The sequence below is a fragment of the Chiloscyllium plagiosum genome, unplaced genomic scaffold (assembly GCF_037043375.1).
Source record: "Chiloscyllium plagiosum isolate Xiang-an unplaced genomic scaffold, Cpla_swu_hap1 HiC_scaffold_36, whole genome shotgun sequence".
Lineage (NCBI taxonomy): Eukaryota > Metazoa > Chordata > Chondrichthyes > Orectolobiformes > Hemiscylliidae > Chiloscyllium > Chiloscyllium plagiosum.
The window spans coordinates 20,706,046-20,732,251 of record NW_028270174.1 but is presented as its reverse complement, the minus strand read 5'-3'; the positions used below and the strand labels follow the sequence as shown (position 1 = coordinate 20,732,251).

Sequence of the window (26,206 nt, the reverse complement as noted above, 5' to 3'; positions counted from 1 at the left end):
AAGCAAAGAGGTTCTTCTGCAGCTGTACAGGGCCCTGGTGAGACCGCACCTGGAATATTGTGTGCAGTTCTGGTCTCCAAATTTGAGGAAAGACATTCTGGCTATTGAGGGAGTGCAGCGTAGGTTCACGAGGTCAATTCCTGGAATGGCGGGACTATCTTACATTGAAAGATTGGAGCGACTGGGCTTGTATACCCTTGAGTTTAGAAGACTGAGAGGGGATCTGATTGAGACGTATAAGATTATTAAAGGATTGGACACGGTGGAGGCAGGAAACATGTTTCTGCTGATGGGAGTCCCGAACCAGAGAACACAGCTTAAAAATAAGGGGTAGGCCATTTAGGACAGAGATGAGGAGAAACTTCTTCACCCAGAGAGTGGTGGGTGTATGGAATGCTCTGCCCCAGGAGGCAGTGGAGGCCCAGTTTCTGGATTCGTTTAAGAAAGAGTTGGATAGAGCTCTCAAGGATAGTGGAATCAAGGGTAATGGAGATAAGGCAGGAACAGGATACTGATTGAGGATGATCAGCCATGATCATAATGAATGGTGGTGCTGGCTCGAAGGGCAGAATGGCCTACTCCTGCACCTATTGTCTATTGTCGCAAGTCTGTCTCACCCAGAGCAACAATTGAGCCTGTGCTATTCGCATTATTCTGAAGCACACACTGGCCATTGAGCTAATGGAACTAATCACCTCATTGTATAAACTATGATAGAAATGTATACATCAGGCTCTATTTCCTAATATGAGCAGAAGTAAAGACGTTGATATGTAACAGAAATTAAAAATGACCAGAAGTATTTTGTAACAGTTTTATAAAAAAAAATTGATCAGAATGAAATTTTACTATTTTTCACACATGTATGTGTTGTAATGTCCAAAAGTACCAAACGACTCCGAACAGTTGCTTGACAATTTGTACTAATTCTAGTTGGGATAATGCTTTCAGACAGGTGTTCATTTCTTCTGCTTGCACTATAAACACCTTCAGGTCTTGCAGCCTATTCCAAAAGAAACGTTTTTAACTTGTACATTATTACACTAGTTTTACATCCAAAACCTTTGCCTTATGTGTATGTGCGTTAGTAAAATGATCGCAATTTGATCTTTAATCTCCTTGCCTATTTCCTGTCCAATGCCTGTTATTAAATGGTCTAGTGTCCAACTCTCAGATTGCCACCAGCACTACATCTGGCTGCCACAAGGAGGCACCAGAGACCTCCCAATGTGACTTCTCACCACATTTCCCATTGAAAGGTTCATATGAAATATAACCATTTACTTGTTTTAAAAGTTAAAGCAATATTATTCAATGCCAAAAGGAATAAAATTACAAATAAATGTTCCTTATTCATTTTGAAACTTAAGCCCATGCTAAGTCAAGGAAAATATTTAATAGCAAAGTCAAATAAAAAGAAGAAAACCCTTGAGTTTGTGTCTAATTTTGAATTACCTTGTAATTTTAGACTTGAATCCTTGGTTTCTGAGCTCTCTGTTGCGTGAAAGGCAAGCTTTTCTGCATTCCAGTGCAGCTGTAACCTACAGACCACATGTAGCTATTGCTGATTATCGTCCTTATTCGAACATGCCCCACACGGTGCTGCCAGTGGTGAGTAATTCCCACTTTGGAATTGGATTTCTCTGCTTTCTATCTTGCTCACTCCTCCCTAAGCACAAAGCCTTTCACTTCACGTTACCCCTTCACTTGGGGAGCAACAATACTTTTCTCCTGCCGGTATCATGTTGGTGTCATAGTGCAGAAGAGGCTCTTCAGTGCGTTCTATCTGTCCACCAAAAGATATAGCACTACCTAACTCGGCCCATAGCCTTGCATGTTGTGACACTTCAAGTGCTCATCCAAGTACTTTATTGTGAGTTCTTCTGCCTTCACTAGCCTCCCAGGCAGTGAATTCCTCAAATCCTCTTGCTGGGCCTCTTGCTGAGATATTTGTATCATCAATAGTCACAGGTGAGGTGCCGGAAGACTGGAGGTTGGCAAACGTGGTGCCACTATTTAAGAAGGGTAGTAAGGACAAGCCAGGGAACTATAGGCGAGTGAGCCTGACATCGGTGGTGGACAAGTTGTTGGAGCGAATCCTGAGGGACAGGATGTACATGTATTTGGAAGGGCGAGGACTGATTAGGGATAGTCACCATGACTTTGTGTGTGGGCAATCATGTCTCACAAACTTGATTGAGTTTTTTGAAGAAGTAACAAAGAGGATTGATGAGGGCAGAGTGGTAGATGTGATCTATATGGGCTTCAGTAGGGCGTTCGACAAAGTTCCCCATGGGAGACTGATTAGCAAAGTTAGATCTCACGGAATACAGGGAGAAGTAGCCATTTGGATACAGAACTGACTCAAAGGTAGAAGACAGAGGGTGGTGGTGGAGAGTTGTTTTTCAGACTAGAGCCTGTGACCAGTGGAGTGCCACAAGGATCGGTGCTGGGTCCACTACTTTTTGTCATTTATATAAATGATTTGGATGTGAGCATAAGAGGTATAGTTAGTAAGTTTGCAGATGACACCAAAATTGGAGGTGTAGTGGACAGCGAAGAAAGTTACCTCAGATTACAACAGGATCTTGACCAGATGGGCCAATGGGCTGAGAAGTGGCAGATGGAGTTTAATTCAGCTAAATGCGAGGTGCTGCGTTTTGGGAAAGCAAATCTTAGTAGCACTTATAATCTTAATGGTAAGGTCCTAGAGAATGTTGCTGAACAAAGAGACCTTGGAGTGCAGGTTCATAGCTCCTTGAAAGTGGAGTCGCAGGTCGATAGGATATTGAAGAAGGCATTTGGTATGCTTTCTTTTATTGGTCAGAGTGTTGAGTACTGGAGTTGGGAGGTCATGTACAGGTCATTGGTTAGGCCACTGTTGGAAAATTGCATGAAATTCTGGTCTCCTTCCTATCGGAAAGATGTTGTGAAACTTGAAATGGTTCAGAAAAGATTTACAAGGATGTTGCCAGGGTTGGAGGATTTGAGTATAGGGAGAGGCTGAACAGGCTGGGGCTGTTTTCCCTGGAGCATCGGAGGCTGAGGGATGACCTTATAGCGGTTTACAAAATCACGAGGGGCATGGATAGGATAAATAGACAAAGTCTTTTCCCTGGGGTGGGGCAGACCAGACTGAGAGGGCATAGGTTTAGGGTGAGAGGGGAAAGATCTAAAAGAGACCTAAGGGGCAACTTTTTCCACAGAGAGTGGTACATGTATGGAATGAGCTTTCAGAGGAAGTGGTGGAGGCTGGTACAATTACAACATTTAAGGGGCATTTGGATGGGTATATGAATAGGAAGGGTTTGGAGGGATATGGGCCGGGTGCTGGCAGGTGGGACTAGATTGGTTTGGGATATCTGGTTGGCATGGACAGGTTAGACAGAAGGGTCTGTTTCCATGCTTTAGATCTCTATGACTCTATGACTATGACTCTCTAAATCTTACTTTCGCTTTAAAATTGTGCCTCCTTTTCATTGACCCTTCGACTATGGGGAACAGCTGCATTCCATTCACCCTGTCCATGCCCCTTATAAGATTACTTACAGTGTGGAAACAGGCCCTTCGGCCCAACAAGTCCACACCGACCCGCCGAAGCGTAACCCACCCATACCCCTACATTTACCCCTTTACCTAACACTACGGGCAATTTAGCATGGCCAATTCACCTGACTTGCACATCTTTGGACTGTGGGAGGAAACCGGAGCCCCCGGAGGAAACCCACGCAGACACGGGGAGAACGTGCAAACTCCACACAGTCAGTCGCCTGAGTCGGGAATTGAACCCGGGTCTCTGGCGCTGCGAGGCAGCAGTGCTAACCACTGTGCCACCGTGCCGCCCTTAATATTATACATCTCTGTCAGGTTTCTCCCCAACACTATTTGCTCCAAATAAAACAACCCAAACTTATCCAGTCTCTCTTTATAGCTGAAAGGCCATGCAATATCCTGGTGAATCTGCTTTGTAATCCCTCCAGTGCAATCATGTACTTCCTATAGTGTGGTGCACCAAACTGTACACAGTATTCCAGCTGTGCCTTGATCAACATGGGGGTCACGGTGGCTCAGTGGTTAGCACTGCTGCCTCACAGCACCAGGGTCCCACGTTTGATTCCAGCCTTGACTCCAGTCTGTGTGGAATTTGCACATTCTCCTCCTGTCTGTGTGGGTTTCCTCTGGGTGCTCCGGTTTCCCCCCACAGTCCAAAGATGTGCAAGTCAGGTGAATTGGCCAAGGTAAATTGCCCATAGTGCTATGTGCATTAGTCAGAGGGAAATGCATCTGGGTGGGTTACTCTTCGGAGGGTCAGTGTGGACTTGTTGGGCTGAAGGGCCTGTTTCCACTCTGTAGGTAATCTAATCTCCCTGTTTTTATAATCTATGCCACAACTGATAAACACAAGCATCCTGTGTCCATTCTTAACCACTCTACTAGCATGCCCTGTATATAATTCCCTTTAAGCGCAGAGGGAATTAAACCCCAGAGGGTTTATAGGATTGAACCCAGAGCCCTAGCGCTGTGAAGCAGTAGCGCTAACCACTGATCGACAATACTGCCCTGCAAGTAGACTTGTATAAATGCAGTAGCTTACGATGAACTAGCAAGTTATTAACAGACAATCTCTTAACAAAGCAAGCACAGGTTATCTAGTGTGTTGTTATGAATCAGTACTAATGGAGGCTGAGTTAACTTGATTTTATTTCAAGTCATGCAGCACAGCCTTGGCCCATTGATAAAGGGATTGAAATTCTACCAACTGCAATGTTGGAATTTGAACATGTGCCCCCAGAACATCAGTATGGGCCTCTTAATTACTAGTCCAGTGATAATACCACTAGGCCAGCAGCTCCTCTTTTTAATCTCACAGAACCATGAGGCTGCTTTCTCATTAGAGAGCGAGAGAATGATGACTTGTGGTGAGTTTAACCTGACGGTCACTACACCTCAGGTGAATGGTAAGATTTTTGAAAGCAGGATCTTCACATTAACCTTAGCTGGTGCAGGAATGAATCCACCCTGATGACACCACCTACATTGCTAGCTAACTGAGTCACTTATTTATTCGCTGGGCTGCATCATAGATCAGACTCTGAGGTAATAAATCCATGACATTTCTTTATGAGCAATTCCTTAATTAACTGATTGTTTGCAAAGTTGATTGCCAGTCTATCAGTCTGCACATGAAATTAATGTTTAAGAGCTTCTACAGTCTCCCCTTTGGGATTGGCATGATTGCCTTAACTCTGTTTCTGGGTTCCACTCTTCCTCCACAAGAGAAAACATCCTCCTGGTATCCATCTATCTTCCATTTCTTAACAATCTTACGTTTCAATAAGGTCACCTCACATTCTTTTAAATTTGAGTGGCCGAACCTGCTCAACCTTTCTTGATCTGACAGCACTCAAAACCAAATTACATTTTTAGCTTTGCCTGTAACTGGCTGATAAAGGCAGAATTCAGTTTCTGAACTCTGATAATATTCCTCCTAGGGAGCTCAGTATATTTATTACAGCTTCTGGATAAAAGCTTTATAAGGATAGAGAAATAAATGGTAATACAGAACTGAAACATTGCTAATAAGAGACTAGAACTTGAAGCTTTTCACCTTGCACTAGAACACACGAAACAGACTCAATAAAGGAGATATTTTATTTTAATACAGGATGAGAAGAGGATGCTGATTGATCTTGCATCATAGTTTTCATGAATACCAGGTGAAAAGCTTCAACTTGTAGCCTTTTAGCAATGTTCAAGAATGCAGAAAACAGAAGCCATCTTTTAATTAATATGATTGGAGGTGCCAGTGTTGGACTGGGGTGGACAAAGTTAAAAATGACACAACACCAGGTTATAGTCCAACAGGAAGGAACAGTGCTCCGAAAGCTAGTGCTTCCAAATAAACCTGTCGGACTATAACCTGGTGTTGTGTGATTTTTAACTTTTAATTAACAGTGAGACTAAAATGCTGATACAACTTTGTTTTTGTTTGAAAGGAAACTTCAGGGCTGAATCTCATGCTTTGCTTTTGGCTGTGTGAGTTGCCTCAGGTTTTTTATAGGGATTTCTCACCACATCTTACCAAACTCAGCTCATCAACTATCTATCACACTCCTATGAGATCTTTCTCATCTGGTTCTATCCTCCCATCTTACCAGGCTCCATTCTCTCATGTCAATATATCCATCACCAGATATCTGCTGAGAGATCACTATCTTGTAAAGCCCATTGTGCACCCAGACCGGTACCAACAGTTCGGAGCTGCTCTGACATTTCCCTGGATGTGGGAGACAGGGGAAAATTAGTGCACTGCTTGCAGCCAATGACGTGAAGGTCCTGCTGGGTTGGGGTAGTGCAGAACCAGGAGGTCCTCTTTCCTCAGGACCACCAGTGGAGGCCATGAAGCTAGTCCACACCAACTTGGTCTGAGGTTGCCATCTAGTTTAGTGCAGTTTCAACCATCCGGGGAATGCCCAACAACATAGGAAGAGGGCCAATGACTTCCCTCACTCACCCAGTGTAAGTTCTATCATCTACTTTTTGACACCTCCCTGTTTAGCCTGAGATCAGTATACGTCCCAGAATGCACTGTGTCCTTGCAGTAGCTTTACTATGATAGTTACCAGCATGCAGCCCAAGGGAACAGTGCTGAAGTGCAGAAGGATACTGCTAGGGCATTGGGGATGTGCCATGAGGGTTCTTAGAGGCTAGCACATGTTGGACGTCAGTGACCATGCACATTGGTTGCATGTGGCTGGTGCTCATGAAGCGTGCCCTGAGACCCTGGTGCCTGCTATCTCTGCAAACTGAAGTCACCAAATGCCCGCTCTGACCTCCATGTCACAAACTCTAGCTTGTTTGGTAAGATGGGAAGCTGAATATTAATGGAGCAAGTTTTGCCAATAATTAACAGGCATTTAACAAGTTATAATCTCCCTTCATTGGCAGCTCATTGCTACCCCTAGTGAGATACTCACCTCATTGCTTGGCAGGTGCATAAAAGATAGAGTGAGATGCCCCCAACATCTTCAGATTTCACACCGGCTTCTGCTGTAAATCTTGCCATAGCCACGTCGTTCAGGTTCACCCTTAGTTTCTGAATGCCCATGTATCAGGGAAGCTCAGCATCTTTTTGTATCTATCATCCACAGCAAGCGAGTGTAGTGCTGAAATACACACACAGCTCAGCTCCTATTACCATCAACACACTCCCACTCACCATTCCTCCCCTGCCCACACTCCCACCTTACAACCTTGCTTTGAATAAATGATTCTCCACAATTATGAGGGTTTGTGACTTATTAATGACCCACTGGAGGTAATTGTGACCTTGGGTAATTGTGTACATAGCCAGTACCTGATCAGGAAAAAGGAAAGATGTTTCATGGTTGGCTGCTCTGATGGCACATGTTTTGCTCTCTCCTTCTCTCAAAGTCAACATTACCACCACAAAGAGACCTTTCGCTGGATCTGAGTCAGGGAAAATAAATTTCCAATCTCATTTTTAAAAACCCTTATATTCAATATTTAGAAGCCTTATGCATGACTCAGTTTCACAGCTGAACGCCATGTTGCATGGCTATCGTGAGACTGGAGTTTATCGGTTTTTACTCATCAATGTTGAAGATAACCATCCTGGAATCTTTAAAGGACATTATTCCTTCAAATGAAAATAGTAGAATGCTACTGTATACCTTTGATGTCTTAAGAAAATTCAATCAGGCTAATTCTGAAGGATTGAGTATATTTGAATTCAGATAGCTTTGACCTTTGTTATAAGACCCACAATAACCTGTTGCACTCTCCTCTTTAGCTGCCTCTTTCTGTTGGCGATGTAGTATTTGTCAGCGGGAGCCCTGACAGGCACGGAATGTATGTTGCTGAAGTGAATGGGCAACTGGGGCTGGTTCCAGCCCGATTTGTGGAAGACGCTGACAGCACCCTTCATCTGCACACAACTAGGAACAAACCGACTGCTCGTTACAGGGTGAGCAGCCCAGAGAGGAGTACAACATCATGCCAATCACCCCGGAACACATACAGCAACAATGACCAGGTCAGTGAATCTCAAATGAAATCATATTTGCAAATATGCTGCATCATGCATAGGGATGACAGCAGCCTCGAAATGTGATTTGGGCTAAGGGTTGACTTGAACTTTGGTTTTCTCCTCAATCTGTTGGGAAACCTCTTGTAGCATCTTTATTGCTTCTATTTTACAGGATAAGCCTATACCTGTGCTGCACAATAAAATTACAAATGTGCATATTACATACTGAACTGCTTGTCTGAAACACAACTGTTTTACCAAACTATTATACGCATAGCTCAGGAGGTTCATCCTGAGCCACTCACATACTGCAGATTTCTATTCTTTTAACTGTTCAATGATATTTAAGATTTAGAGATGCCGGAGTTGGACTGGGGTGTACAAAGTTAAAAATCACACAACACCAAGTTATAGTCCAACAGGTTTAATTGGAAGCACACTAGCTTTCGGAGCGACGCTCCTTCATCAGGTGATTGTGGAGACCTCCACTATCACCTGATGAAGGAGCGATGCTCTGAAAGCTAGTGTGCTTCCAATTAAACCTGTTGGACTATAACCTGGTGACGAACGATATTTAAAGTTGATTGTTTTTGGAAAAAAGACTCATTTTGTTGAAAATTTTCACCTTGTACTCGTCAGGGCAATACACAGAAATGACCAGGGAATAAAACATATGAGAGGAGAGTGCTGATTGGTTGGCAAGAGGTAGAAGTGTTGATTGGTAAAGGTGTTGCCATGGAGAATTCCCAAGTTAATGATGATTGACAGCTAACAGCCAAGCTTTATTTAAATGTTAAACTAGGCAGGTTGACTCTGATTCGTCAAGTTATCACCCAGAGAAATGAACAAATGAATGGCTGTCATCTACTTAGTTAAGTTGAAATAGGTGTAGTGCATTTGTATGTTCTTTCTGTCAGTTTGCATTGTGTCTCTACCTCTGGGTTCAAGTCCTACACGCCCCAAAGATGTGTAATGACGTGTTTGAAGAGGTTGATTAGGAAATATGTGTCTTTTTGCATTGTGAGCATCAGCTAATTTTATTTTAAACATTAGAGACAAGCATTCCAATGTTTGTATCTTGGTCTATGCTGGATCAGCTAATTTAGGGATGTGACTGCATTTAGTATGTAGGCTTTCTATATTTCTGTAGCCGACACCTTCCTTCCCTGAATGCTTACAGAAGCCTGAGGTCTGGCTCAGCAGAATGAGGAGTTGTTTTTTGTTATTACTTCTCGGGATGTGCGCAGTTCAGTCTAGGCCTGCATTTATTGACAATTTGACGGATGGACTGCTGACATTCCCCTGCACCGGGGCTGACCTGAGACAACAGAGAACGTCACTTGTGACTCGAAATAATTCCACCGTGAAAAACTTTAGCAGAAAGAACAACAGCTGTTTACTGCTGCTTCAGTGAAGATGTGAAGGCATTCATCAACTGAGGGGGTGCAGTATTCTTTTGTGCAAACCAGAACTTCGATTCCCACATGCATGTCCTACTTTTGTACTTGAGTAATCTCTGAATGAAAATGTTCTCCTTAGAATTGACAAGGGAATAGGCTGTGCCAGATTTAGTGATGACCCAGAATGAATTCACAATCTGGCAAAATGTTTTGAGAATAGTAACCCATGTGATAAGGTTGAAATTAGATTTGAGGGGGCGAGGAGAGAATTGTGAATCATGCATTCATTTTTATGTGAAGCCAATTTTAATGGGAAGAGAAATAAAATGAACCCAATAAATTGGACTGAGCATTTATAATGTAAATCTATACAGCTATCTAATATGTACTTCTAAAAGGCAAAGTCTCCACTTGCACAATTAAGTAACTGTGGTCAGTAAATGAGGTGGAGAATAAAAGGAAAGTACTGTCTACTGTTGGGCAGAGCTCTCAAACAAAGTCAAGATTACCAGACAAGTAATGAGGTGAAAAGAGAGAATTTAGGAACAAAATGCGAAGCTATCAAAGCCAATAGTAAAAAGTACTGTAAAAATATTGAGGAAGAAAGAGTCTCAAGCAGCAGTGGTGTGCCCTTTAAACTTCTAAATTGGAGAAAGGCCAATTTTGGCGGAATTAGGCAAGAACTTTCAAAAGCTGACTGGGGGCAGATGTTCGCAGGTAAAGGGACGGCTGGAAAATTGGAAGCCTTCAGAAATGAGATAATGAGAATCCAGAGAAAGTATATTCCTGTCAGGGTGAAGGGAAAAACTGGTAGATATAGGGAATGCTGGATGACTAAAGAAATTGAGGGTTTGGTTAAGAAAAAGAAGGAAGCATATGTCAGGTATAGCCAGGATAGATCGAGTGAATCCTTAGAGTATAAAGGCAGTAGGAATATACTTAAGAGGGAAACCAGGAGGGCAAAAAGGGGACATGAGATAGCTTTGGCAAATAGAATTACAGAAAATCCAAAGGGTTTTTACAAATACATTAAGGACAAAAGGGTAACTAGGGAGACAATAGGGCCCCTCAAAGATCAGCAAGGCAGCCTTTGTGTGGAGTCTCAGAAAATCGGGGGGATAGTAAACAAATGTTTTGCATCAGTATTTACTGTGGAAAAGGATATGGAAGATATAGAATGTAAGGAAATAGATGGTGACATCTTGAAAAATGTCCATATTACAGAGGAGGGAGTGCTGGATGTATTGAAACGCTAAAGGTGGGTAAATCCCCAGGACCTGATCAGGTGTACTGGAGAACTCTGTGGGAAGCTAGAGAAGTGATTGCTGGGCCTCTTGCTGAGATATTTGTATCATCGATAGTCACAGGTGAGGTGCCGAAAGACTGGAGGTTGGTTAATGTGGTGCCACTGTTTAAGAAGGGTAGTAAGGACAAGCCAGGGAACTATAGACCGGTGAGCCTGACCTCGGTGGTAGGCAAGTTGTTGGAGGGAATCCTGAGGCTCAGGATGTACATGTATTTGGAAAGGCAAGGACTGATTAGGGATAGTCAACATGGCTTTGTGTGTGGGAAATCATGTCTCACAAACTTGAATGAGTTTTTTGAAGAAGTAACAAAGAGGATTGATGAGGGCAGAGTGGTAGATGTGATCTATACGGATTTCAGTAAGGCATTCGACAAGGTTCCCCATGGATGACTGGTTAGCAAGGTTAGTCCTAGGGAGTGTTGCTGAACAAAGAGATCTTGGAGTGTAGAATCATAGCTCCTTGAAAGTGGAGTGACAGGTAGATAGGATAGTGAAGATGGAGCTTGATATGCTTTCTTTTATTGGTCAGAGTATTGAGTACAGGAGTTGGGAGGTCATGTTGTGGCTATATAGGACATTGGTTAGGCCACTGTTGGAATATTGCGTGCAATTCTGGTCTCCTTCCTATCGGAAAGATGTTGTGAAACTTGAAAAGGTTCAGAAAAGATTTACAAGGATGTGGCCAGGGTTGGAGAATTTGAGCTATAGGGAGGGGCTGAACAGGCTGGTGCTGTTTTCCCTGGAGCATCGGAAGCTGATGGGTGACCTTATAGAGGTTTATAAAATTATGAGGGGCATGGATAGGATAAATAGACAAAGTATTTTGCCTGCGTTGGGGGAGTCCAGAACTAGAGGACATAGATTTAAAGTAAGAGGGGAAAGATCTAAAAGAGACCTAAGGGGCAACTTTTTCACACAGAGGGTGGTACGTGTATGGAATGAGCTGCCAGAGGAAGTGGTGGTGGCTGGTACAAATGCAACATTTAAAAGGCACTTGGATGGGTATATGAGTAGGAAGGGTTTGGAGGGATATGAGCTGGGTGCTGGCAGGTGGGACTAGATTGGGTTGGGATATCTGGTCGGTATGGACGGGTTGGACCGAAGGGTCTGTTTCCATGCTGTACATCTCTATGACTCTATACATGTGAATTTATGATAGACAATAATGAAATGGCAGGTTTATGAAATAGTTGTTTGTATTTGTATTTATTGATTACTATGATGGAAGTCATTGTCTTCAGTCGCACCACAAACTCCGAGACTGAATCCATACTTCTCTCAGGGCACTGTTTCAGGGTGTACTAGACTGTTTACAAACCTGGTATCCTATTTGACCCAAAGGATATCTTCGGATCCTGTCCTAGCAGCATCTGTCTGTTCAGTGTTAGGAGAAACCCTCTTGATCAGTAAATCATTGCTTTCTATCAGATCTCTGCCTCTGTCCCTATAATGGTATGTGTATCTGCTCCAGCTTCACTTCCTCTGTTGCTGAAACAATCCATGTTTCTGTTACTCCCATCATTGTGTGTTCCAATGTCTTGCTTTCATCTTCCAGCATCCATAGATCTCTGACATCACTGTTCCAACTCAGATCAAGCCCTGTTCTCTCAGCACCATTGGACTTGATGACCTGCATTGGCTTCAGACTCTGAAAGTTACAATTATTAAAATCTCCAATCTTTGTGGCCTCACCTATCCTGTCTCTCCAGCTTTATCAGACTCGCAGAACTCTGCATTCTCCCATGTCTGGTGATTTGAGCATCTGTAATTTTCTTTATAACCAGGTCCTCAGTTGTCCTCCAGGTCCAAAGCTCTGACGTTGCCTCCCAATCCTCTCCTGACTCTCTTTATGATTGTAATATAAAAATGTACCTCTTTGAATAAACATGAGAGTTTTATTTGAAGGAAATGAACTAATTGACTTCAGTAGCCACTGCTTTTTATTTTCATGCCCCATACATCAGTAGAGGGGAGGGACGAATGTCAAATAGAGGGATTGCTGGACCTGTCCTTGTAGTTCTCTGTCTGTTCAGTGTTAGGAGAAACCCTCTTGATCAGTCTATCCTTGCCCCATGGTAGCTCCCCCCAGTGGCAAGGGCCATGTCTGCTGAATGACTCCTCCACACTCTCAATATTGGGATTTCCATCCTGCACCAACCTCACCAGGGCCTATCTGACTGGCCCCAGTGAATGTTGCCCATTCATCTCTCTCTTGGGGCTTCCATTATTGCTATTGCTCGCAATCTTTAGCAGTCCTGCCAGTGGTCCCTGGTGCCATTTGTACTGCTGAGATGCCAGCCATCTAATTATCTGAGAGCTTTTGTAGACAAGAGCTTTGACTTGAAAGGCATAGGAACCTTGAAGTAGCCTGATCAGTGTTTAATCCCATTAGAGCTTTTGCAAATGCCTGAGGTAGTCACTGGCTTTCTGACTGATGGATGAAGCATCAGCTGAGAGGAGAGAGCTGGAGAAGAGACTTTCTTCCAGAGAGCTGGAAAACTTGGAATAGAACAGAACAGAATCCCTACAGTGTGGAAACATTCCCTTCAACCCATCAAGTCCACACCGACCCTCCAAAGAGTAATCACCCAGACCCATTCCCCGACTCTATTATCCTATATTTACCCCTGACTAATGCACCTAACCTACTCATCCCTGAACACTATGGGCAATTTAGCATGGTCAATCCACCTAACCTGCACATCTTTGGATTGTGGGAGGAAACCGGAGCACCCAAAGGAAAACCATGTAGACGTGAGGGGAACATGCAAACTCCACATGGAATGTCGCCCGAGGCTGGAATCAATCCCGGCTCCCTAGTGCTGTGAGGCAGCAGTGCTAACCACTGAGCCATCATGCTGAGGGCAGGCAGAGGGCGGTTTGTACAGAGCCATAATCAGACCATATCTGAAGACTGGGTATCACGCTTAAGATACATTGGCCTTCGCTTGTACCAACGATTCACCAGAATAGTACTGGGTTTAAAGGGATAATTCATGTCTTCATATGAGTTTAGAAGATTGAGGGGATGTAATTGCAGCTTTACTAATAAAGGAAATGATTGGAGATCCAAGATGGCGGCGACCCAGTGGGTCTGAGTCTGCAGAGCTCTGCCCAAGACCCAGGCAAAGTGGGGTACCCACCTTCACCTCACCTGCTAAATTACTTAAAATAGTTTTTTCCCAGCAGTTTTGGTCATTCTGCATCAAACTTTAGCAGTTTGATGCTTTTTAAAATAACCAAAGGCAAAGTTCCACGAAGTTCGCAACAGGCAGGGACCTGTCTCCCTCCTGCAGCAACAGACACATCCTTGGCCGCCCCGGGAGACTTCCCTGCAGAGGTGAGCCTGATCTCGGAGTTCGTTAAGCTCTGAGAGAAAATTGATGCGTCCATCAAAGAGACCTGGTCCAGGTGGGAGTCGATCTCGGTCATACTGCAGAAGCATGACTGAGAGATCCAGAAACTCGCGCAGCGTGTTGGGGGGGGGGGGGGGTGCAGAGTAATGGGCCGCAGCCTCCAAGACCGCTGTGAATCATTCATGGGTCAGATCCGGGATCTGAAACGCCAAGTCCGGGCTTTAGTGGAACATATCGACGACCTCGAAAATCGAGATTGTTGGAAAAATATTCGGTTGCTGGGCCTTCCCGAGCGAGAGGAGAAAGGTCAGCTTGTTGATTTTTTTGGAGCAATGGCTCCCACAGTTGCTGAAACTGGAATCGGAGCTGGGCCGGTTGCGAGTTGAGCGGGCCCACCAGTTGCTCTGTGTAGGCCCGGGTCAGACCAGTGCCCCCCACCCGGTCCTAGTTCGATTTCAGCATTACAGGGAAAAACAAATGCTGCTGGAGGCCTCAGGAACTTTGGGGAAGGATCCCCATGCCATGATATACAAGGGTTCCAAAATAATGTTGTTCCAGGACTTCTCTCTGGTTGTGGTTCGCAAGAGGAAGGCATTTAATGAGGCGAAGAAGTGTCTGAGGGATTTAAATATTCAATATTCTATGCAATATCCGACAACGCTGTGCTTTAGTCATAGAGGATCTATATATAACTTCGGGTCAGGGGAAAAAGTAAAATAATTCCTGATGCTCTCAAATAGACTGCCGGACTTGAACTGTATGGACAATAACTTTATTCTTCCCTTCTTTTGTTTACTCGCCTCCTTTTTCCCTCTTTCTCTTCTCCATCCTTCCTCGGGGAAAGGTGCTCATTCTTTATCTTTTCTTTGGATTCTTATTTATAACTTGCGTGGTTTATTCGACTATTGGGGGATGTTTCTGAGTTGTTTTTTTTGTTGCTTAATAGTTGCTGGGATTGTAATTTTATATATTTTATCTTATGTTGTTTTGCTAAGTATATCTAGGTGATAATTTTGGGGGGGGGATAGGTTGGTCACCCACTTTGAACTCCTTTTAACTTTTCTAAGATATTGGCATTTATTTACTCTACTTTGTAATGTCTGGGCCGAGGGCATGGCTCTACCTGGGAGATGTTATGGTGGGATTACTGGAAGGTAGCAGTGCCTCGTGTGAACAAGGGGGAAAGTCTCCTTTTAAATATGTTTCATTTTTTTTAGGAGTAGTTCTTAGCTGTTTTGATTTAGTTGTTTTAAAGGGTGTTCTTACATGTGAATTGTTTTTGGTTTTTACTCAATGTCTTTTGGGTGTGGTTCTTCCTCCTGGGGGGTCTCAGGCTTGCTTGAACAATCATGGCTAGTCATTTGTTTAGGTGGTGCACCTGGAACATCAAGGGGAGCTACTCACCAATCAAAAGGAAAAAGATATTATCAAATCTCAAAAAAGAAAGGGTTGATGTAGCCCTTCTATAGGAGACACATCTACTTGATAAGGAGCATTCAAAGCTGCAACAGAATGGATTTGGCCAGGTGTTCTTTTCATCTTTCAGCTCAAAAAGTAGGGGAGTGGCCATTCTTATTCGGAAGAATCTTCCCTTCCAAATGCTAGGCCAGATGAAAGATGAGTCAGGATGGTATATTTTAATTAAAGCCCTAATATATGGAGAGGAATATGGGATTTTGAATCTTTATTGCCTCCCGGCGCACACTTTTAAATTTGTAACGTAAGCGTTCTCCAAGTTGATGGGGTGCACCACACAATTATAGGGGGAGATTTTAATTGGATCATCGACCCAGAGATGGATAGGATCTTTGAGATCTAGGCAGTTAGCGGATCTGAGTAGGGAGTTGGGGCTGGTAGATGTGTGGAGGTGTCTTCACCCTGTGGGTAGAGACTTTACTTTTTATTTTAATCCACATAAGTTCCATACCAGAATCGATATTTTTTTTGTCCCTTCGACTCAGTATTGTTTTGTAAAATAGGTAATATAACTATTTCCGACCATGCCGCAGTATATATGGAGGTTAAGACTAGTGATGATGGGATAGCTCCCTGACATTGGTGTATGGACCTTTTCCTATTGAATGATAGTAAGTTCATAAAATATTTCTTGCAGGAATTTAAAACCTTCTGGGATATCAACTCAGGCATGGCCAGTAACCCATCGGTGATGTGGGAGACTGCTAAGGTATATGCGTGAGGCTTGATTATCTCATATTCTGTGACCCGGAAAAGACAAAAGGGAGAACAATAGCGTCTGCTCGAGGCTCGCCTGAAGGCGGCTGAGACAGTATATGTTGATAGGCCCTGCATTACTGAACTACGGAGGATCACAGCCCTTGGGACAACTTTGAATACCGCACTTACTCAAACAGCAAAGAGGGAGATATCATTTGCGAGGCAGAGATTATTTGAACACGGCGACAAGCCTGGCAGGTATTTAGCATACCTTGCCAGAAAATAAAAGGCTCCCCAATCCATTACATCTATTAGAGAGAGTGCTTGTGACCTTAAAAGGATCAATGCAGCCTTCAGAAAGTTCTATTTCGAATTGTATAAGTCACAGGACAGTGAGGATAGAACAAGGAAAATGGAGTCTTTTTTTAAAAGTCTGCCCCTCCCGGGTCTAACCGGGAGGGGCAGGTGTCATTCTTGAATGCCCCCCTGGCAACCCAGGAAGTACAGGAGGCGGTGGGGCAGCTCCAGAGCGGCAAAGTGCCTGGATCAGACGGATTCCAGGCTGAGTTCTATAAAGAATTTGTAGGGGAATTGATTGGGCCACTTATAAATATGTATAACTATTCACAAAGTCAGGGCTGCCTCCCGCCTTCTCTGAGAGAAGCAAATATTTCTCTCATTCTTAAGAAGAGAAAGGCCTCAGATGACTGCTCTTCGTACAGACCCATTTCCTTGTTGAATGTGGATTTCAAAATTCTCTCAAAAATGTTGGAATTAAGACTGGAGAGGGTTCTACCAGTCATTATAAAAGACGATCAGACGGGGTTTATAAAGGGTCGCAGATCAACTAATAACATTAGAAGAGTCTTAAACATGGTACAAGCCTACCAGTAGGGAGCGAAACCGGGATTAATTGTCTCCCGAGATGCAGAGAAGGCATTCGATCGGGTAGAATAGCCATATCTCTTTTATATGTTGGAACGGTTTGGTGTTGGAGAGGTCTTTACTAAATGGGTTACAGTATTATATAATGATCCCAAAGCAGCAGTGATTACCAACAGTATAAGTTCGGATAGCTTTAGCGTTAGCAGAGGTTGTCGCCAAGGATGCCCTCTCCCACCATTATTATTTACGCTGGTGATTGAGCCACTGGTGGAAGCTATATGAGCTGACCCTAATATAACAGCTCCGGAGTTGGATTGGGTAAACACAAAATCTCTCTCTATGCGGATGACGTCCTCCTTTTCTTAAATGATCCATTGACATCTGTGCCCAGCTTAATTCAAGTGGTTAACTTATTTGGCATGTTCTCAGGTTACAAAATCAATTTTATGAAATTGGAGGCAATGCCGCTGGGAGATCTTATCAACATATCCAATTTTCCGGATGGATCCCCTTTCCCCTTTCAGTGGTCACTGGGAGGTTTTCTTTACTGAAGTATTTCTATTACTCCGGCATTTGGTCAGCTATATAAAGCCAACTATACACACTTATTGGAGAAAATAAGACAGGACCTTCAACGCTGGGAAGATCTCCCAATATCCTGGCTAGGTAGAATAGCTTTGGTTAAGATGAATACTCCACCTCATCTTTTATACGCTATGAGAAGGCTCCCCTTGATGCTGCTGAGACAGGCGCTGCGTAAGCTCTATGGTTGGCCCGCTCCTTTATTTGGAGTCAGAGACGGCCCCTTATTAAATTAGAAAAGCTGCAGCTTCCACAAGTAAGGGGAGGGCTGGATTTTCTGGATTTCAGGAGGTACCAATTGAACTCTCTGTTATCTTACATAGCTGATTGGGTCTCTTGTGACCCACAATCAATCTGGTTAGATATTGAGGCCTCCCAAGCAAAATGTCCCCTCATCAATCTACTATTTATGGATAAGATGAGAGTTATTACGGATCATTGTAAAAATCCTATTGTATTAAATACAATCAAAGCTTGGTGGATAATGCAACAGAATGAGAGTAATTTACAAAAAACTTCCCCTTATACCCCTATAGTGGGAACATTGGGATTCCAGCCAGAGCTGATTGATGCTGTATTCAAATTCTGGGAGTCCAGAGATATCTCCTGTTTGGGAGATCTGTTCGATGGAGAGGTCATGATGCCCTTTGAACAGCTGCATCAGAAGTTTGGGTTGCCTAGCAAGGACCTTTTTTGATATTTTCAAATATGAGACTTCATACAAAAGAAGACCACATTGATAATTAATCCTTATAAATTGGATAGGGAAAGGGGAGTGCGTCGGCCGATGGGTCCAGCCGATGGGTCTGCCCTCGGTCAGTACTCTCTACCACTTACTATATAATAAGGTATCGAAGGACATGGAAGAGTTATATAAAATCTGGAGTCAATAACTGAGGATGGAAATCTCCTTAGAGATGTGGGAGGATATCTGGGAAAACGCTAGGAAGATCTCTATCTGTAACAGAGCTCAGGCTATTCAATTGAAGATACTTCATAGGGCTCACATGGCACCAGAGCCACTTGCAAAGTTCAAGGCCGGAGCATCTCCAATGTGTTCTAAATGCAAAATGGAAGTTGGTATTCTCATGCATTGTCTGTGGACATGCCATAAGATCCGCAGATACTGGGACAGCGTAGTGAATGCCTTGGCAATGATTTTGGGTACAGAGGTTGGGTTGGACCCAGTGTCTCTACTTTTGGGCTCCCCAAATTCCCCCCTCTCTTGGATGCATATGAGAGGAAATTTTTCACTATCTTTTCCTTTTTTGCGAGGAAAAACATCTTAGCGATTTGGGTATCCGAAGGTCCTCCAGGACTTTCAAATTGGCATAGGATAATCATGGAATATATCCCCCTTGACTTCCTCATGAAAATGGTGCACCAAAAAGTGCAATTATTTTATCGAACTTGGCAGCCCTTTTTGAACGACATTGACACAGATATATTGGTCATATTATCAAGGGCCTTTGCTTAGCCATGGTAATGGTTCTGGCTGATTCGGGGGCTCCAGGGAGGAAGAATCCCGTATAAATATGGGTTTTGTTATGACTTGATATAAATTTATTTTGAATATGTATATGGTTATTTATTTACTTTTTTTTCTTTTTTTTATTGTTAGTAATGTATGATATCCAATTTTGTGCTTTGGTAGTTTATAGAACAGATTAGTAGTTAGTTTTCTTAATTTTATATTGGTGTTGTTATTATATTGTAAAGTGGAATACACTATTTTGTACTATTTTTGGTAATTTTGTAAAAGATCTCAAAAATCTTTTTTTTTCAATAAAAATATCTACATAATAAAAAGGAAATGATTGGGTCAGATCCAGAGAAATGCATTGACTCTGGTAGGAGAAGGCCAAACTTGCAAACTAATGGCAAGATCAGAGCCAGACTAAGAAGTGCTTTCCCTCACAACCAGCTGTGGAAATCTGGAAAACCAACCCCCGCCCCAAAAAAATTACTACTTCATTTGAAATTTCCAAGACTGAGATTGACAGATCATTGTCGGTAAAGAAAGCGAGGGAAGTGAATCAAAGACAAGTTGAATAATGTTGAAGTACAAATGTGCTGTGAATTGATGCATGGCACAATAGGCTTGAAGAGTTGAATGTATTACTCCGAAGTATGTGGCAGTATGTATGCGTCCTGAAGAGGAGACCATTCAACTGGTTTGTTGGTTCAGGTTTGTTTTGGCATAAACCTCGAAAGCCCTTGCTGTTGTAATGTAATATTGACTAGTAAACTAACTGTGCAGTGCGTATGAAATTAGCTCACACTGCATTGTATGATTTCTCAGATAGTATCCTGTGGGAAATTAGTATTGGTTAACACAAGTTACAAGAATTCACTTACAAGTAGTTATGTAAATGATCTATTTCTTCAAGCCATCTCTTCCTGAATTGCTGAGATAGTTTAAAGCACAGAGGTGAGATTTTGACATTTTTTTATTCTGAATGTCACTTTTCTTAACACAACATAAACATTTCAGACTTGTGTTGTGGAGCAACAGTATTTTATAAAAACCTGAATGTCCCTTGCTTTTGCTTCCAACCAGTCATCATCAAAACAATAGTTTTCAAATAACTGAGATGAGAGTAATTTGGTTACATTATGTATTGGCCATTGTCATATCTGTTTTGCTGGTTTGGATCTTTTAGTCAGACTGAACAAACTTGTTAGTAATCATTAATGTTACTCTATGGAAACTTCTGAAGTCCATTCATTAGCAGTTTAATGTGGAAATCCAGGATGATGCGATTGGGATTATGTGTTTCCCCAGGTAGTACACCGTTGCGCTGTTCCCCAGACTGTAGCCAATGGGAAATCATTTGAATTGTGTAATATTGATGCGAAGGTGATCATTGCCACCTTGTGATAGTACAAAGTGATACCATGTCCCAACCATTGGTGGTGGGATGGAGTGTTGCCATGAATCCTTCTCCCTACGATAGTGTCAAGGGGCTGTTCTGTAGTTTGTGGTGGAGGATAGACCAGGAATGGGCCTCAGCAGAAGACGCTGTTGTTTTAGGTAATAGATGATCAGTTTTTAGCACTGTATACGGGTTACATTACACTGAGGTATGTAAACAATTACTTACAAACAATTGGTAAGACACATAGGCCTACATAAGGAGACTCTGCCTAACTACTGTCCACATGAATTGACCCAACTTCTCGATGCTCTGCCCAGTAGCTGTTACATATCAGAGTGGAGAGAGTTTCAGATCATTAACCATTTCATAGCCATTACTTTATAGAATTAATTGCTCTCATGGCGTTGATTTCAATGTAAAATATTTTGAAAACGTTGCGCGTTGTTACATGAGTTTCAAATGGGGTTTCTGACAGCATACTAATTCCATAATTGATGCTGAACACCCTCACTGACCCTGTTTGCATTTGTAGAAAGCCAAATTGCCCCATTAGAAAATAATTCTTATTTTTATTTCCTTAGTTTATCTTTAGCTTCTAATTTAATTTAAACAGGATTACTTGTTTTACCGTCAGAAATCTGAATGTGATGGGCTTTAAACAGCATGTGCCCTTGCTTTGGTGTTGACCATAAAATCCAGCCAATTATATTTATTTATAAGGCACTTTGGAAAGTTTAAGTAATGATTTTTTTATAAGGGGCTGAGAGCTTATTTTCATCACAGCTATCACTGTAAAATCCGTACTGATAAATATCATCCTGCTTGACAACAGTCACAGTAAGACCATCTGACACTGATGGAAGTCAAATTAAAATTAATAGTAAAATGATATACTCAGAAGCACTTGGCTTTCTATAAACAGAATTATTTAGAGCCTCCGTTGAATAAACAGGTTATCACTGATGCCATGTTATGTGGGGTCATATGGTTTTTGCACCAAACCAGTCTCCTTTTTTTGTGTAGTTGAAACTGTCTATCCTGTAAACTGGGGCAATTTAATACCAATATCCTTCAGAGGTATTAATTTACCCTTTCACAGTTATAGTCATTTTTGACGATGATGGAGCGGGCACAGGAAAACACCTCCTGATTGTACAGTAATTGGTTTAAAACATTGGCTGTGTTTATTTTCTGAGCGACCTTCACTGAACCCTTTTAAGCCTCTGAAAGCCTGGTACCAACAGGGTTGTGGGGGAGGGTAAGATGACGTGGTAGTAATGTCACCGGATTAGTAATTAGACCCCAGCCTCATGATTTGAGTTTAAATCCCAACATAGGAGATGGATGTAATTTGAATTCAATAAATATCTGGAATTAAGAGCTGACCTAATCGTGACCGTGTAACCACTGTTGATTGTTGTAAAAGTCCATCTGGTTCACTAATGTCCTTTGGGAAGAAATCAGCCCTCCTTATCTAGTCTGGTTTGTGTCTGACTCCAGATCCCAGCAATGTTCTTTATCTTAAAAATTGTGGGATAGGGGATAACCACTGTCGCCCAAATCCCACAGATGAATTTTTAAACAGGCAAACTATGCACAGATGTGCACTCTGCCTATTGGGATGCAAAATTGGCAGTGATATTTTTCAAATGCAGACTCTAAATTTATTGTATGGCTCCCATAATAAACTCCAGCTGCAATCTGTGAGGTAAATGTGAAAACATGCATTAGGTAGTCCTGGAACCATCACTCACTGCTGGGTTTTCCTTTAGGATGTTAAGTTACCAATTTCTCTGTTTCGCCGCATTAACCTCAGAGACAGTCGATAACAAGAGTTACCACTGTGCAACTTTCAAATTGCAGCAGTTTCAATTACTTTTAGACTGGGACATTAATGCTGTGTTTGAATGTTTGACATGCAGAGTAATATTCTTTAATTTAAAATGAAAAGAAAAAGATGCTATGAATTGTTACGACTGTAGTGGAAAAAATGTGCTGGTAGACAGCCCCAATATTCCACCAGTCACATCATTAGTATAAATATTGATTCAATCACCAAAGTAGCCACTTGATTCCCTTTGTACTCTTATTCAGAATAAAAGGAAATTTTGCCTGGTTCCATTAATCAGTTCAAAACTGAGTATAGACCAAACATTATTCTTACATTGAGTGGTAAAATGGATTAATAACTGAGGTATAATCTGCAAATAGAACTATTTTCATTAATCTCAAACACAACACACTCACACCACAACACAAAAGACAACTGTCTCTGCAGAGATGATGATTTTTAAAAGAGAGCATTGATAAAACACCCCTGTTTGCCAAATGTCTGAAAGCAAATGGTATAATTTGATGACTTCCCCCAGTTCACCAGGTTTCTTACAATTTTCTTCTTCTGGTGGTATATGCTTGACTCAGCTTGGTATGTCGGCAATGAGTAGAGGTAAACTTTCCCTTTCAGATGCCCAAACTAACAGTTTTTGGTTGGCATTCTATATATTGTCGAATCAACTTGTTCAGAGGTATTATTACACATCTCTGAGGTAGGCAGGTCTTGAACCTGGGTCTCCTGACTCAGAGGCAAGGACACCACCACTATGCTACAAGAGCCCAACCACTGGGTTTCCTGTTTCTGAAGTTGAATTGCTCAGAGCCGTAGAATGATAGCAGATCTTCAGTTTGGATTGTAATTAAGACAGATTGAAGTTTTCAGAAAACAGCCACAGTTCAGCTCTTCAGGATTTACTTGATCGTCAGAAACTCTGATGTTTGGAAACTTTATTATGTTCCCAAAACTGTCTCTGAGAGAGAGGGAAAAAGAGAGACTTAGAGCTCCTGAGCTTTCTTCCTTACTAGGTCCATAAAATAGAAAACTAAAGTTAAAAGGATTGCTCTAGATGCCCCAAAGACTTTCAAAACCTTTTTTCCCAGCAATTAGGAATCATAAACCGCATCTTTTATCTCCCTCATAACATTGATCGTCTTTTCACCAATGTCATTTGACTTTCTGGAAACAACAGGTAAACCCCAACACACATTAGCTGTTGACTTCATGTCCAAGAGACCACTCAGTAAGCTCTTTTCAATCCAGAAGGTATCCAAACTATCCCATATCTTCTAGTTTTTTTTTTCACTTAGTCCTTAGACACAAATATATATTCCCACCATTTCGGGAAACAGGCCTTCTGAAGAAGGATAGCTGGACCCAAAGCATTAACTCTGATTTCTCTCCACACATGCTGCCAGACCTGCTCGGCTTTTCCAGCCATTTCTGTTTTTGTTTCTGATTTACAGCTTCTGCAGTTCTTTTGGTTTTTCTAAGGTGTTAATTATTTGGAAATATGAAATAAAATCCTCAAAATGCTGGAAGCATTCAGGAGGTCAGGCAGCATCTGTGAAGAGAAACGGAAATAATACTTACACATTCAAACTGGCTCCGTGTGTGATTTGAAGAGGGCTGAAAGAGGACAAACTGAGGAAAAGGCAAGAGACTTATTTAGTGGAAGAGGTGTGGCTGATATATTCAGAGGTTTAAGAGCAGGAGTGATCTGAATTAGTAGAGACGGATGCACAAATTATGGACATAACAGAAGCCACCAGTTATTTGAACTTTGTGCTTGAGGGTAGTTAATGGAAGTGTTGCAATATCAGGGAATATAACTGGGAGCAATTTTGAGTTTTTCAAGATGCCAGAAGAAAAAGTAAGACAAAATTAGATGAATAAAGTCCCTTATCAATCATACACTGTAAAAGGTTTAAAGAAGTTAATGTAATTAATGTAACTAATTATGTTTGGGTCAATATGCTGCTCAGAGGAAGACAACTCCTTCTAATTTTCCGCAGGCACAGAATGCATTGCATAAACTATAGTAATCAATGTTAGCAAATTACCTTTAAACTGCATCTCAAAATGCATAATACTATTGAGGCATTATCTAGTGTTTTGCTGTTGGTATCTTTAGGAGGTTGTTTAGTAGAGGTATTAATGAAGGATTTAAGGTTGATATTTTATCTATTTTGTCTCTGTAGGTAGCACCTTCTGTAGCAAATTCTAATGCAGATTACAATTTGCTGTCTATTCCTTGCGTGAGCCACAAAGATGCACCTCAGTCTTTTCTATCAAGGTCACATGATAACATGGAAAACTTCAACTTTGAGGCATGTGGGAAAACCACAGGAAAAGGGCAGGAGGAAGGACATCACCCTGAATCTGCTGAGCAATTTCACTGGACCCCACGGGACGGCTGTGAGATCTCTTATGGATGGGCTTGCAATGATAGAGGTGACCAGAAAAGTATATTGAACTCTGGTGAAAGTACAAGCAGCGCACTTCCAGAAGTGACAACAAGAAGTGGTCTGTCAGAGAGAATGGTGTCAACTCTTAAAGGTCATAACATCAAACAGAGGGCAGCAGCTGAATTGCAGGATGGGAAACGATCAACGATGGCCCAAGGTAATTAATTTGTTATAATTGACACAAAATATTCATTCCCTCTAACGTTTTAATAAAGATTTCTCCTTGAATAATTATAGTGTTTCATAAATAACTTAGTAGTTAACAGTTTCACAAATTAGTATTCAGTAAACAGCTCCATATATTGACTTATATTGCATCATTACAATCTTCTAATGCAATATACAATACTTTGGTTCTGACAGACAGTCTTGCCAATATTCAAAGTTCTACCTCTTGCCCTATGGCAACATTGTGATTGTGGATCAATTAAAGACCTAGATAACAAGCAGAGAAAGTCAAGAGATTTTGCTTGTTTCTAAAGGCAAATTATTCATGCAAAAGAGCTTATTAGATGTAAATAAGTGAGTACATTGTTAATATTTCAAATGTTGGGACTTCTTAAGGAACATGACCCAAATATTCGTGAAGTAAAATTTTGGAAAGATTGTTGTAGTCAATTTTTACTAATTTGAGATTTTCCTATAGATTATACAAAGGTAGAACCTCTCTCTATCTCTTATGCTTGCTGTAGTGACCCAGGAGTTTGGACTAAGCTGGGGATTCTACAGTTGGAGTTTCTGTTTCTGTATTGGTATGCTCATGAATAATCCAGTATATTACAGGAAGCTGTTGCGCTGGCAGAGGTAAATTGTGGTAACCTAAACATCAATGAATTTATATCCCAGCTAGAAGAAGGAAAACCCCATACCGGGGGGGGCAACTTGATGCTCAGGATGAGGCTTTGTTTTCAAAACTTGTGTGTAGTAGAGTGAGGGAATGAGAAGTGGGAATGCACTGCTGGATGACCCTTTCCCATGGTGGGCAGTCATAAGACTATACATGTGTATGGAACAAGTGGATGTTGTAGTGGCACAGTTACACAGCAGAGCTATGAAAGCTAGGTCCCCTCATCCATCTAGGTTGGTGTTAGAATCCATTAATTAACTTAACTTCCATTTTATTATTATTTAACTGGATAAAATGATGCAAGATAATATGAGGTGCTGCATTTTGTTGGGGTAAATCAGGGCAGGACTTATACACTTAATGGCAAGGTCTAGACCTTGGGATGCAGATTCATAGTTTCTTGAAAGCAGAGTCACAATGAGACAGT

General features: G+C 41.9%; 1 protein-coding gene across 6 annotated transcripts in view; it reads left to right on the top strand.

The window, feature by feature from the left end:
• The window catches only part of LOC122539251 (uncharacterized), a 122,876-nt gene that overhangs the window by 57,910 nt on the left and 38,760 nt on the right, over positions 1 to 26,206 (top strand). For all 6 annotated transcript variants that reach the window (XM_087980030.1, XM_087980031.1, XM_087980033.1 and 3 more), the window contains 3 exons: positions 1,469 to 1,611; positions 7,814 to 8,056; positions 24,666 to 25,089. In XM_087980030.1, the coding sequence (XP_087836156.1) occupies positions 1,469 to 1,611; positions 7,814 to 8,056; positions 24,666 to 25,089 (810 nt within the window). The remainder of the gene's footprint in view (positions 1 to 1,468; positions 1,612 to 7,813; positions 8,057 to 24,665; positions 25,090 to 26,206) is intronic.